Source organism: Natrix helvetica (assembly GCF_964273705.1).
Source record: "Natrix helvetica genome assembly, chromosome: 3".
In the NCBI taxonomy this organism is placed as follows: Eukaryota; Metazoa; Chordata; class Lepidosauria; order Squamata; family Natricidae; genus Natrix; species Natrix helvetica.
The window spans coordinates 134,158,903-134,172,824 of record NC_138549.1 but is presented as its reverse complement, the minus strand read 5'-3'; the positions used below and the strand labels follow the sequence as shown (position 1 = coordinate 134,172,824).

General features: G+C 41.5%; 1 protein-coding gene across 1 annotated transcript in view; it reads left to right on the top strand.

Moving 5' to 3' along the window:
- Nucleotides 1-1,666: 1,666 nt before the first annotated feature.
- The window catches only part of INKA2 (inka box actin regulator 2), a 41,468-nt gene continuing 29,212 nt past the window's right edge, over nucleotides 1,667-13,922 (top strand). The window contains exon 1 of the mRNA XM_081946688.1: nucleotides 1,667-2,235. Coding sequence (XP_081802814.1) covers nucleotides 2,185-2,235 — 51 coding nt within the window. The 5' untranslated portion in view covers nucleotides 1,667-2,184. The remainder of the gene's footprint in view (nucleotides 2,236-13,922) is intronic.

The following is a 13,922-nucleotide window of genomic DNA, read 5'->3' as shown; positions in this document are numbered from 1 at the left end:
GATAGGAGATCATGAGGGCAGGAGTGACAGTGAGGAGAGAGACCCAGTCCAATAATGATTGAAAAATGCTACAAGATAAGAAAAGACAAGCTCTTGCAACAAAACATCAATTCCCAGAGATGAGGTAATGGCACTCCAGTGGACAAGTACCACAATAAAAGTCCCAAGGTAGGACTGACCATGTTTTGTTGTTGTTTTCAAATGTACAGTATATTATTCAGATGTATGGCAGTTCTTTGGAGACATCAAGTAGAATGAGGAATTGTGCATGATGGACATCTCACTTCAGTTTTTCTAGAACTCAAATTTAATCTGGCCAGTTAAACTTTCAGTTGCGTAAGTATTGTGAGGGATCAAATATTAGCTTTTAATCCAGAATGAGAACTATAAACCTATATTTGATTCTATGTGTCTAAATCACTGGATTAAAAAAAAAAGTAACTGCGAGCTTTACAATCCTTGGTGTGAGAAATGATCCTGCATTGGAGTGTCTATACATGCTAAGGGATGTCCTGGATGTCAGCTGGGCAGTGTAGAGTAGTTATGAGGATGGGCCTGATCCTGGAAACTGAATCACATACAAGCTGCCACTTGAAGTGGACTGTTTGTAATCCTCAAGATTTGAGCCTCTAAGCCCATTAACCAAAAAGAAATCCAAATAATTATCCAGGAATGACAATCAACACCTGCTTAGTATGGCAGGAAAGAACATCCTGGGTCCATGCTGCTCTTCACATTTGGGCATATTTTTTTTTCTTTAAAGCTATCTTATAGTCAGGTGGCTGGACACTGATACCGATATTTTTTTTGATGATGATGAGGATATATATGTACATACAAAATCCAAGTAAATATCTCTAACACACCAGCAGAAGTAAACTCGTTTTTATTCCTGTTGTTACAATGCCCAAAGACCACTTGTTCAGTGTACTTAAAAAAAATCCACACACGATATCAAATGATATCTGATAAAGCAGTTGTATAGACTGGCATGGAAGGAGAGTGGGAGAAAACCAGTTAAAGGCTTCACTGTGATCTACCTCCATTACAACGTCCTAAAGTCTGGGAACTAAAATTGCCCTGAGATAAAGAAGGTGCTGCCAGTTTAACAGATTAACAGTGTTGGAAGGTCAACTAGTCAAACCTCCTGCCCAAGGAGACCCTTCACCATTTCTGACAGATGGCAGTCCAGTCTCTTCTTAAAAGTGATAAAGCTCAGGCAACTTCTGAAGGCAAACTGTTCCATTGGTTGATTGCTCTCACTGTCAGAAAATTTCTCCTTATTTCCAGGTCGAATCTCTCCTTGATCAGTTTCCATCCATTATTCCTTGTCTGGCCTTCAGGTGCTTTGGAAAACAGGTTGACCCACCACCCACCCCCTCTCTGTGGCAACCCCTGAAATATTGGAATGCTGCTATCATGTCTCCCCCAGTCCTTCTCTTCACTAAACTAGCCATGCCCAGTTCCTGTAATGGGAAGCAACCTCCCGGTTCCACGCGAGTCGTATAACGTCAGGACTGCCAATGAAAGATGAGGGTCAGCGGACTAGGATCGCCGCATCCGCCCTTTGGGGCGGGTAGTCTGCCCTTGCCGGTGCAACAAAGCAAGCAACGCCTCTTTTGATTTGGTTGCCAAGCCTCTACCACGTGCGGGAGCAGCGGGAGTCGCCATCTAGCGCCGCCGGAGCTACTCTTCCCGTCGCTTCGCTCCTAGGTTCTCCAGCCTGGTGCTGGCGCTTTGCCAAGCCACGGGGCTTCTCCTCACGACTCTTGCAATTAAAAGCCAAAGCGGGTTTTGGGCTAAGGAACAGCGCCGGAGAGTAACGGCGCACGCCCGTCTGCAGCTCCTGTGCCTGCAGAGGGTTGGCGGGCGAGAGCTTGGCCAATCCCGAGCTTTGCCATTCCGAGCGCTGACATTTCTCCGTGCGTATTTTAACTTTCAAAGAAAGCGAGTTGGCTTCTGGTTTACGTCGGTCGCGGTTTCCTCGCGGAAAAATAAAAGTTTTGGCGATCTTCTGCGGGAGAGCGCTTCCCCAGCGGCGAAGCGGCAGATGGGCGTTTAAAGGGGCCGTTGGATTAAGGCGGCGGGGCGGGAAAAGAAGCGCCGCGGCTGAGGCAAGAGAGCTGGGCGCGGCGTTTGTGGTGCGCCTGAAGCCCTCGGCAAAAGCTGGACTCGGATGGAAGGATGGAAATGAAGAACATGGATCATTACCTGCGCCGCCTGAAACAAGAGTTGGTAAGGCATGAGTGGGGAAAGAAGGGAAGGGGATTGTGATTAAACCTTGCAAACGCAACGCGCGTCGCCCTCTTTTTGCAACTTTCTAGGCATTTCCCTGGCAAGAGATCATTAGCAATAGTCACGCCAATACTGTGGCGATAAAAGCGCTGATCTCATTACTGTTATATTGATCCATCGATCGTAGTTGGCTGATGCTATATCCGCTCCCGCCCCAAGTTATACACACCCCTTTCATTAAAGTGCATATTTCCCAAGCTTTGTTAGAAACATCTTCCACTGGCGTTTGTGTCAGGTATATGCAAGGAAGGATGCATCGTCAACCCATTAATTATTTTTTAAAAACTCTTGAAATTTTCCGGTGACATGAAAACTAAACCTAGTTGCCTCGGATAGATATTTGGTGAACCGTATTGAGGGAGGGGAGTAGCAATGCACAAGTGATTGAAGTCAGAATCCTAAACTTTCTTGCTCAGAATGTATCACCATCCCCGCCCTTTGCCTATTCTTGTCTTGTTCTGCTAGTATAACTGTCCGAGACTAGCAAATTTGGTAATCCATTCAGATAGCAATCAGTTGTAAACTGGAAAGTATCAAACTAGAATGATTAATGGACATCATAATGCATCCTGTTGCTAAGTCCTTTGACATATTATTTTATGTTTAACAAGCAATTCTACTTGGAGCAAAACAAAAACATTGAATCAGCACACTCTAAATAATCTTACCTCATTTCTTTCTTCCTGATATGGATACATTATGAAGGTTTTCAAAACATCTTTCAATTTTCTTTGCATCAAATGACCCTGCTTCAAGTATTGCATTTTGCTTTCCAAAGCACAGATATGTTACTTGTATTTTGCAGATATTTTGGGGGGAAAGGTATTTTATATAATTATGGTTCCTTCAAATCCTCTGTAGATAATTCTGATCTTACAGTTGATATTTTCCTTATTATTAACTGCCTCTGGTAAGTTTCTTTTTTTGTTGCATAAGTTTCCATTGTGTCATTTTTAATGCCAAGGAAATGCCTAGGTCTGCTTAAGTGCCTATCCTGGAAGAAACAAAATACCACTTGATTGGTATCCTGCAACATATTTAGAAAGTGCTTCTACACAGTTGCACTTTTGAAAAAGATAAATTTAATTAGCCCACACCCCAACAATCTTGAGTTGGTTTTATTATTATTATTATCATATTTTATAAATGTGCAGTGGGCTGCATTTCCATTTCATAACTGAAGTCCTCCTTAACAGGCTTGAAAATAGTTTTGTAGATCTGTATTGAATTAATTCAACTGCGTTGAATTAATTCAGCTATACGTTATAATTAGAGGATTCTGGAATGCCAGCAGATTTCCACAAAAGGAAGATGCATACATGATGAGTTATTTGCAAAGAGGTTTGCTTGAAATGCATCACTGTCCCCTGCAATGCATTTTAGCTTCTCCACAATCAGTTTTTAACATCTTACATGACGTGTCCTTGCCTGTTTTATCCATACATTTTTAGGCAGATTCACCCTTCTGGAGGGAAGCAAGTCAGCTTTTTTCTCCACCCAGACTCTTCTCTTAAGGGCTTGCCTACTTGCTTTGCAAATTGTTTTACGTCTTCATCTGAAGTACAATCATAGCAGTGTTTCTATAACACTTCTGATGTGGATGCTGTTTTACAGTCTCTTTCTTAGCCCTTTCACCATAACCTTATGAGGTAGATCACCACTACATTATTATCATCTAAAAAGACCTTGCCTGATACTTTACTGATGTCTTCAACATCAACTCCATAACCTGTCAGGCAGCTTAATTGGGAATAAGTGGGGTTGAAGATTAGTCTCCATGGAGAACACCAGTTAGGGGAAGGGCACTATACTGATCGATATCTGTATACAGATTGATTAATATATTGATCGATATATAGTGTACCTAAATTGATACCTGTATATCAGCGAAGTATGGCACCTTTGTTTGTTTGTTTGTTTATAACATTTATGTAGATGCCCATCTTATAACCAAGTCTGGGTAGCTCCCAATCATCTTTCTAGTTCAGATAGTATATTGATGTTACTCAACTGCATTGTGTGAGCTCCAGTTGTTGCTACCATTGCAGTGGAAACAAGAGCTCCTTTGGGAAGCAAATATGGTATTTTGTTCTGCCTGTTGAAGATCTACCCTTTCTCCCTGCTGCTGCTCAGACAGAAGCCTTGCTTGCTGTGACAGGCTTAAGCTTGCCCATCAGCAGATGCTTCCTTCTGGTGTCCTAGTTTTTGTACTAATGGATTAGTAATGAAGATTCAGGATGCTGTTAAATAAAGTATTTGCAAGTCCAAAAAGAAGAGGATGATGAACAAGAAGAGGCATGGGAAGTGTATGTCTCAAATGAATAAATAATAGAACTGCAGGTTTTAGGGTTTTTTTTAAAAAAAAGAAAAGGTCACGTAGAAGTCATGATGAGAGGAAGAGCTTTACAATTCAAAAGGCTGCTTTCCTTCCAAAAGATTACTATCATCACAGAACAAACTCCAAGCAGAGCTAGATGAAACTAGAATTCAAAATGGATTTTAGTGCTTTAAGACTATAATCTGCTGCAGATTTAATCGTATTGCACACTATAAAAATCATTTCTTTCCCAGCAGCGATTCTACAAGTGTGTTTCTCTCATTCACCGCCCATAGATGCTTTTGTGCAAGGGTGCAAATCAATTACAGGCCCATTCACCTACCCATTCTGATGTATCGTATTTTTCGGAGTATAAGACGCACCTTTTTTCCTCAAAAAAGAGGCTGAAAATCTGGGTGCGTCTTATACATCGAATACAGCATTTTTTTGCTTCCCGAAGCCCCACCCCCTTCACCAAAATGGCCTTGCATACTCTTATGGAGGCTTTCAGAGAGTTCCTGGGGGCTGAGGAGGGCAGAAATGAGCAAAAAATGGGCCATTTCTGCCCCCCCAGCCCCTAGGAGCACTTTGCAAGCGCCCCCAAGACTATTCATGCCTTTAAAAAAAAAACGGGCCCATTTTCACGAAAAACGGGCTGTTTTGGGGAAGTTTGCAGAGTGCCAAAACTTTTTTTTTCTTTTTGGAAAGCTCTTTAACTGGTTGATGAGAATTACATTGATCAAGTGCTGTGCCAGCAGAAACAAAGTCTTAGGTGCTGCAAATTGTCAGTGATTTCCTTCTCCAGCACATGGATAAATACACCTGGAAACATCTACCTACCTACCTACTCTCTCTCTCGACCTACCTACCTACTGTATTTCTCTCTCCGCCCTCTCTATCTAACTATCTACTTTTTTAAAAAAAATTGCCTCTTCAAAACCTTGGCGCATCTTATACTCTGGTGCATCTTATACGCCAAAAAATACAGTATGTCTAACACAGAATGGGAATTGCAATAATGGGCTGTTGTCAATTTCCAAAAGGAACCAAATAGATGAAGCATAATTGAAATAGCCAGTGCAAAACAAAAACATGATGCTACTTAGGAGAAGTGCAAAAGCCCAACTATAATGTTTATTTATTTATTTCTTTGTTTGTATCCTGTCTTTATTATTTTACAAATAGTTCAAGGTGGCAAAATGTGGTTTTAAATCCTATAATGTAAAAGGTTCCAGTATTCACAGGGCAACCATAAGCTCATTTAAGGGCTGGAGTTACCAAATACTAGCAGGATGTTCCTTACTTTTATGTGTGTGGGCTAACCCAGGAAAGGAAGGGTGAAATGCAGACTGAAGGAGTAGAAGAATGATGTAAAGTTGCCCCTCAGTTGTGTTTAGTAGAAACGTCTTTACAGCCATTAGTCACTATAGGTCTACTGGCAACTGTTCTATGACTCTCATGCAGAGACAGGTAATGACTTATATCAAGATAGTTCTTCAATTATTGGCCTTCCACATATTTATATATACAAAACATGACCATTATATCTTCATCCCATTTTCTTTCAGCAGTGTGGCCAGCCGTAATTTGCTGTTAACTGTCACTATTTCCCAGGCATTCTCCTGGCATGATTTTATTCTTTGTAGACATCTCACAACTACCATTTTATAAACAGTTTGCACCAAGAAAAATAAGAAGGCATCCTATGCCTACATGGTTCCTTGGACAAGATGTCCTCAGAATGCCAAATAGGGGAGCCTGGAGGTATCCAAATTGGGTGTGCTCCTCATACCGTAAGCATCATCCAGTATTGCTTCACTCCACATGTTTGGGAAGTACAAACACACACACACAAACATTCAGAAAGGATTATGACCCTATTCACCAGAGATGGGTTGCTCCTGGTTTGGCTGAATCAATAGTGGAATTCAGACCTGGGTCGCAGAACCGGCAGCAACCCAGGCCTGCTACGCCTCTGAACCAGTTCCATCACCGCTGCTGGGCCGCTGCCATTTTGGTTTTTAGTGACTGCGCATGTGCAGTTCACTGTAAATTGTTCTGCCAATGCGTGAAGAACAATTTACATTGAACAGCGCATGCGTTGCGAACAGATAGCAAAACCATGATCTGATAGCAGAGAATAGTTTAATGGAAATATAGATAGAGGCTATTCCTACAATGTTGTATCACTGGGACCTTCTGCTGAACTAAATCCAGGAAGATTTGGAACCAAAGTAGCACTTCTTTACACATTGAACAAACTGGAATTCACTCCATCGGAAGTAGAGATGTACGCCAGTTGAGGCATTTGGGAAAGAACAGTTTTATAGAGCACTGGGTTACTAAGGTCTATGAGCCTTGGTGATTGCTAATTACCTAAAGAATTACAAGTAGCATACTTATAACACTCTCTGTTGAGGAAAAGAGCTATTACATTTAATCCAAAAATGTTGGGCTAAAAGAAGTGTTGGCTTGACCTAACAAGCCTCTCCTTATTTTCTGAAGAGAAATTTGCCCTGCAGGCACCACAGAAGCCTAATCATTTAGTCTCATCAGCAGACAAGAATTTGATATATCATCCTTCCCGATACTAGATTATAAATGCAGGAAGAATTCAGCTAAGAAGAACTCATATACCTTATTAGGGCACTGAGTTCATCTGGCAATAGAAAAGATGGGAAGATTCCCTTCACATATCCAGGCATATATAAGTTAATCAGGTGAAGCAACTCCTCTGTTCCATCTTCAGGAAACCAGGCCCTTTCTCTCCCTTCAGCAATGATAATGATCAATGACACACTAGTTTACCTAATCTAACCTATTGGATAGTGAGACTCTTGCTCCATTGTCTTATTCATTATTATTGGCATCCTGCAATATGTGCTACGTAAATTATCAGCAAGATAATTGGGCCGACTTACTGCCTTTTGCAGAGGTTGCGTATAATAACTCCATACATAACAGTATAGGTTTCCCCCCCTTCAAAGTGGTCTCTGTCAGGACTTTGTGCCTATCCTGGAATTGCCCCAAGAAAAACAGCAAAAGACTTCCCTGACAGAGTGGATTGAGCAACTCCAGGTCATCTGGTCTGTGACTCGTAAAGTGTTTGATGAAGCTCACCAAGCACATAAGAGACAAGCTTGCTTAATACCCAAGTAATATTGGGTATTAAACAAGATACAAAGGACTTTTGTCTTCATGCCTTCTTCCTCTTTGGAGCCAAATAAACTGATCAGGCAGAGTAAGCAGAACTAGCTTTAGAGTAGGCATTGACCCTAGGTGCCAAAGCTTAGGGAAAGGCAAGTCCATCCCTCCATCTAAATTAATCTAAAAATGCAAATCTCTGGCATTGGTGGGAAATGACACCAATAGCCAATGTGGCCTGGGATGCCAAATACCCTTGAATCAACACTGAGGGAAAGGGAACTCAATGCCAACTTATCAGGGCAATGGAAGAAAGTCCTTATCAAGAATTGCATGGTGAGTGAGATACGGATACAGACTAAAGCAGTAAAAGATATGATACAAGTGTGTTCATCATCTGTGGTGCTTTAGCTTTTCCATGAGAATTATGTTGTTATCTACTGTATTTTTTGAACTATAAGATGCACCTAAATTTACAGGAGAAAAAAATAATTTTTTGCCTCCATGCATCGTGTTTTAAGCCTCCCAGGCCTCAGAAGCACTCTGCAGTGGTTCACATGGCCCTTTTTTGCCAAAAAACGCGCCCGTTTTTAGCCTGCGGAGCAGTGGTGTGTTCTGGGAAGTATGGCCCGGTACCGCCGTACCGCTAGTAGCCAGGAGTAGCGGCCACCGTACCGGTACAGTGGCTCGTTTGGCCCATATGCCCGCGTTCCATAACTAGTTATAACGCGACCAGCCAATTGCGCAAGGGGAAAAGATGTGTCTTATACTCCGAAAAATACAGTATCTATCACTAGCACTAATGATGTTACTTAGTTAGGGTAATGAAACGTCTGCAAGAAAACAAACAACCCCAGAGAGCACCAAGGACCCCTTATTTCAATCCTGAGCTATAAATATTTTTATTGTTTTTTATTAATTTATTAATAACTCATTTACTGTTACCTATCTGGAATTTTCTGTGAGCACATTTTTATTGTGGTAGAAGATCCGCTATAGCAGAGGCGGCATGGTTGGTGATATTGACTGATTCAAAGTGTCAGAAAGCGGAACTATAATTCCATAGATGTATATGAAGAGAATCAAGCCATCTCTGTGCATTGCAGTATGAAACAATGAGATGAAGTGAGAGGAGGTCTTGCCTGCTTTTTACTTGTCAGTCTGAGATTGCATTTATTCTGAAAGCATACACATTGTTATTTAATATCTCCTCTGCCACAGTGCATTGCCATCATACCTTCCAAAGTTCTTCTGCAGGGATGGTGATGGGTAGAATTGTGCTTTTCTAAATAGAAAGCTGACAGTTTATCAACTGACAAGCAGAATTGCCTCCTCTTGCTATTTACCAAACAAGGATACAAATATTTTGCCAATGTTTTAACGTGCTTTTATTGAACTTTTTTTAAAAAAGAAGATAAAACCTGATCCAAGCTAATATAAAGTAAGGAAGGGAAAAGAAAGGGAAAAAGTTCAAGGGAAGAACAAGTTTTTAAAAATTAGAAAAGAAAGAAGATACGAAAAAGTGGTTTCCATTATTCTTTACAGTAGTTTTAAGTACAATCCTATTTTAATCTATCTCATTAAAGTTACATCATAATATGCTTCTTGCTATAATCTATACAGTCTAATCATCAAAAATTGCAAGTTCATTTTTTATTTTTGCACAAAAAGTACCATATGAGGTTTCCAGTCACCAATAAATGTTCTTTTTTTTTTCTAGAATAAAAAAATAGTTTATCTATTTCAGCAGGATCTCTCAGTTTAATCAACAGTCCTTTGTATTGGGTAATGTTGAATCTTTCCACCATTGTGCATGTAATAATCTTGCTGCATAAGCACACATAATCACAATCATGATTGCTGGACATGTAAAAAAAAAGGTTAAAAAAGGATTGCAATACATACATTGATGCAGAGGATTTTCAACGTTAATATCCAATTGAAGCCAGAACTTTTCCTTTTAAAACTAATGGATAAACAGGTAGAAAAAAGTTATGTAAGATTCTTTATATATTTATATATATAAAGTTCCATAACTTCCATAACTTTTTTTCTACCTGTTTATCCATTAGTCTAAAAGGAAAAGTTCTGGTTCCAATTGGATATTAATCTTGAAAATCCTCTGTACCAATATATGTATTGCAATCCTTTTTTTAGCTTTTTTACATGTCCAGCAAGCATGATAAAATGTCCCTGCATGTTGTTAACATTTCTAATATACTGTACATTTGATTTTGATTTGATTTGATTTTATCAAGACCCACCTTTTTCAAGTTGCTGGCCTGGCTCAACTTTGATCCAACTATATCGCTCCTGACGGGTTTTTTATTTGGGGTATTTTAATTGCATTCAATTTATTTAGGGGTTTTTAAACATTGTGTTTTTACTTGTTTTTATCTATCACTTCACCTCCTCCTTGTATATGTCGTGTATATGTCTTGGTATATGTTTTGTTATATGTATGTCGATATATTTATTTCCTATGTTTTGTTGTATGCCGCCCCGAGTCCTTCGGGAGAGGGTGCGGCTAAGAAATAAATATTATTTTTTATTATTATTATTATTATTATTATTATTATTATTATTATTATTATTATTACTACTATTACTATTACTATTACTATTATTATTATTATTGAATTTATAAAACCGCTCCCTCTCCCCAAAGGGACTCGGGGCGGTGTACAATCATAAATATATTACATGTTACATGTTGCATGGAGGAGGCATAAAAACCCACAAAATCAATTCATAAAATCTACACAGTGATAATAAAATTAAAATAACATTAAAAACATTAAAAACTACCCTAAAATTTAAAATAACTGCCAGGAGGATTAGAAGATAAAACTATAATTGAGCCAGGCCGGCTAGTTGGAACAGGTGGGTCTTGAGTTTCTTGCGGAAGGAGCGGAGATTGGTGGTGGTCCTAATATCGGGGGGGAGGTCATTCCAGAGGGCTGGGCCCATCACAGAGAAGGCCCTACTCCTGGGCGCCGCCCGCTGGCATTGCTTAGTGGACGGCACCCGGAGGAGTCCCTCTCTGTGAGAGCGAATTGGTCGCAGGGATGAATGGGGTAGGATGCGATCCCGCAGGTAACTAGGTCCTGTGCCATGGAGCACTTTAAAGATGGTAATCAACACCTTGAAATGCACCCGGTAGACCACAGGGAGCCAGTGCAGCTCGTGCAGGAGAGGTGTTACATGGGAGTATCTAGTACTCCCTATAATTGCCCGCGCGGCCGCGTTCTGGACCAGCTGTAGTCTCCGGGTGCATCTCAAGGGGAGCCCCATGTAGAGAGCGTTGCAGTAGTCCAGACGGGACGTCACCAGCGCATGAGTGACTGTGCGAAGGGCGTCCCGGTCCAATAGGGGGCGCAATTGGCGCACCAGGCGAACCTGGTGGAACGCCCCCCTCGCCACGGCTGCCACATGGTCATCCATCAACAGCCGGGCATCTAGGAGGACACCCAAATTGCACGCCCGCTCCACGGGGGCCAGTTGCTCGCCCCCAATGGCCAGCGATGGAGTCCACTGGTTGAACCGGGGCGCCGGTAGCCACAGCCAATCTGTCTTGGAGGGGTTGAGCTTGAGTCTGTTGCCTCCCATCCAGACCCGTACGGCTTCCAAGCACCGGGACATCATTTCGACGGCCTCGTTGGGGTGGTTCGGGGTTGAGATGTACAGCTGCGTGTCGTCAGCGTATAGATGGTATCCAACCCCAAAACCACGAATGATCTCACCCAGCGGCTTCATGTATGTGTTGAACAGGAGAGGCGAGAGGACCGACCTCTGCGGCACCCCACAAGTGAGCGGCCTCAGGGTCGACCTCTGCTCCCCTGCCAACACATGTTGCGTCCGGTCGGAGAGGTAGGAGCAGAACCACCGCAAAACGGTGCCCCTCACCCCCAGCCCCTCCAGCCGGCGCAGTAGGATACCATGGTCAATGGTATCAAAAGCCGATGAGAGGTCTAATAGGACCAGGATAGAGGAACAACCCCTATCCCTGGCCCTCCAGAGATCATCCACCAACGCGACCAAGGCCGTCTCTGTGCTGTGACCAGGCCGGAAGCCGGACTGGCGCGGGTCTAGATAATTTCCTCCAGGTGACGTGGGAACTGTTGTGCCACCACACTCTCTACAACCTTCGCTAAAAAGGGAAGGTTGGAGACGGGATGGTAGTTAGCTAGCTCAGTTGGGTCCAGAGAAGGCTTCTTGAGTAAGGGCCTCACAACCGCCTCTTTCAAGGCGGCCGGGAAGGACCCCTCACTCAATGAAGCGTTCACTAGCCCCAAGAGCCAGCCTCGTGTGACCTCCCAGGATGCCAGTACAAGCCAGGAGGGACACGGATCCAATAAACATGTGGTGGCTCGCAGTCTCCCACGCAATCTGTCCATATCATCGGAGGCAACAGAGTCAAACTCCTCCCAGAATGGTCCCTCAAGACTCGCCTCCGACGTCCCCTCTAGCCCACTGAGGGAGAGTGCCTTCATACATTATAGATCATTTCTCTGGTATTGATACATCATTTGATAAAAATTCTCTTTAGGATCGTAACACAATGTAAATTGTCACTTCCATTTGTATTTCGTCCACTTTAATTTTTTCCCAAAAATCTTGCTTTCTGTAGAGTTCAGTCTGAATTTCTATTGTTGAAAAGTACAAATCTTCCCTTCTAATCTATCCGATCTGAATGGAATTTTCTTCTGTGTAAATTTGTCAGAAAAAAAACTCTTTTCTCTTGCCTAATATTTTAAATGGAATTTCCTTCTGCACAATTATATCCATATTACCCTGTTTCCCTGAAAATAAGCGCTCCCCGGATAATAAGCCCAATTGGGCTTTTGAGTGCATGAGCTAAAATAAGCCCTCCCCTGAAAATAAACCCTCCCCAAAAATAATGCAACACAGCAGCAGCCATGAGGTGACCACGCTTGCCACCTCCTGCACCTCAAAAATAATAAGACCTCCCCGAAAATAAAGCCCAGTGCTTATTTCGAGGGTCAAAAGAAAATAAGACCCTGTCTTATTTTCAGGAAAACACGGTATCAGTCCTCAATCAAATGTTAAAATGCTGCTGTAAAACTCGATCTCTGATCCTAACAAACTGCACAAGAACGTCCATATTTTCCCGGTGTTTTAAAATGTTATCCTTTCCCCCACCTCCAGTGTTTCTCCACTAACCATCAGAGCTTTCACCTTTTAATGCTGCATCCTGAGCAAATGCATTTTTCACTGAGTAATACGTTCTCCTGGATTTAACTGGAGAGAACATTCAAGAATTGCGGTCATGTTTACAGTACGCTTACTCTGTTCCTAATAAAAACAGAACAAAATAGGTCACCTTTCCTTGCTTTGATGCAGCTGACTGTTCCCGGTATGTCAGATTTGATGAACAGCAAAGTGGATGGGAAAAGATAAAATCCATTCTCTTGGATAATATAGTTAAAAATAAAGGCCAGTGGTTGTGCCATCAATTATACATCTTGGTTTGAATTAAAACCATGTTAGCTTCCCCTTGATGAAGATAAAGGCCAATGAGGAAATTGAAGCACTTAACAGTTTCATGGTTTAAATGACTGAATAATATGTAGGTGTGATATTTACAGATGTGTGTTTTCCAACCAGTGTAGATTGTAATTGGGGAATGCAAACTAGGGAATTCTGGGCATTGTAATCCACATGTTTTTCATTTGTCAAATTTGAAAAACATTGAAATGTTCCTTTGACTGATCTAGCAGGACTAGCCTTGTGTTCTATATAAGGTTAAGCATGTTTCTTTATTTGCCAATTTTCTCCTGCAGTTCTATGTGAAAACAATTTACGTCCATGAATCATAGCTATCAGTAAGAGTTTTGCCATTTTGGCATACATTGTCAGTGGATTGTATGTTTGCTTACTTTTAATACTATCCATATTATCAGTGTGCTTTCAAAGCTTATTTTTCAAGAACTTTTGATCTCTATGATCCAATGAAATTAAGTGGCGTTTTTCAAAATGGAACTGAGCTTGCATCTTTTAAACTACTCATAAATCTTTGATATGAAATAAAGATTTCATATAAATTCTGACAGGACCTGTAGACACTAGATCAGGTTTTGTCTGAGCTTATGTCTATTTTGTATGATTGATAGTAGGAAAACTTCATCCTGCAGTGTAGCTATCT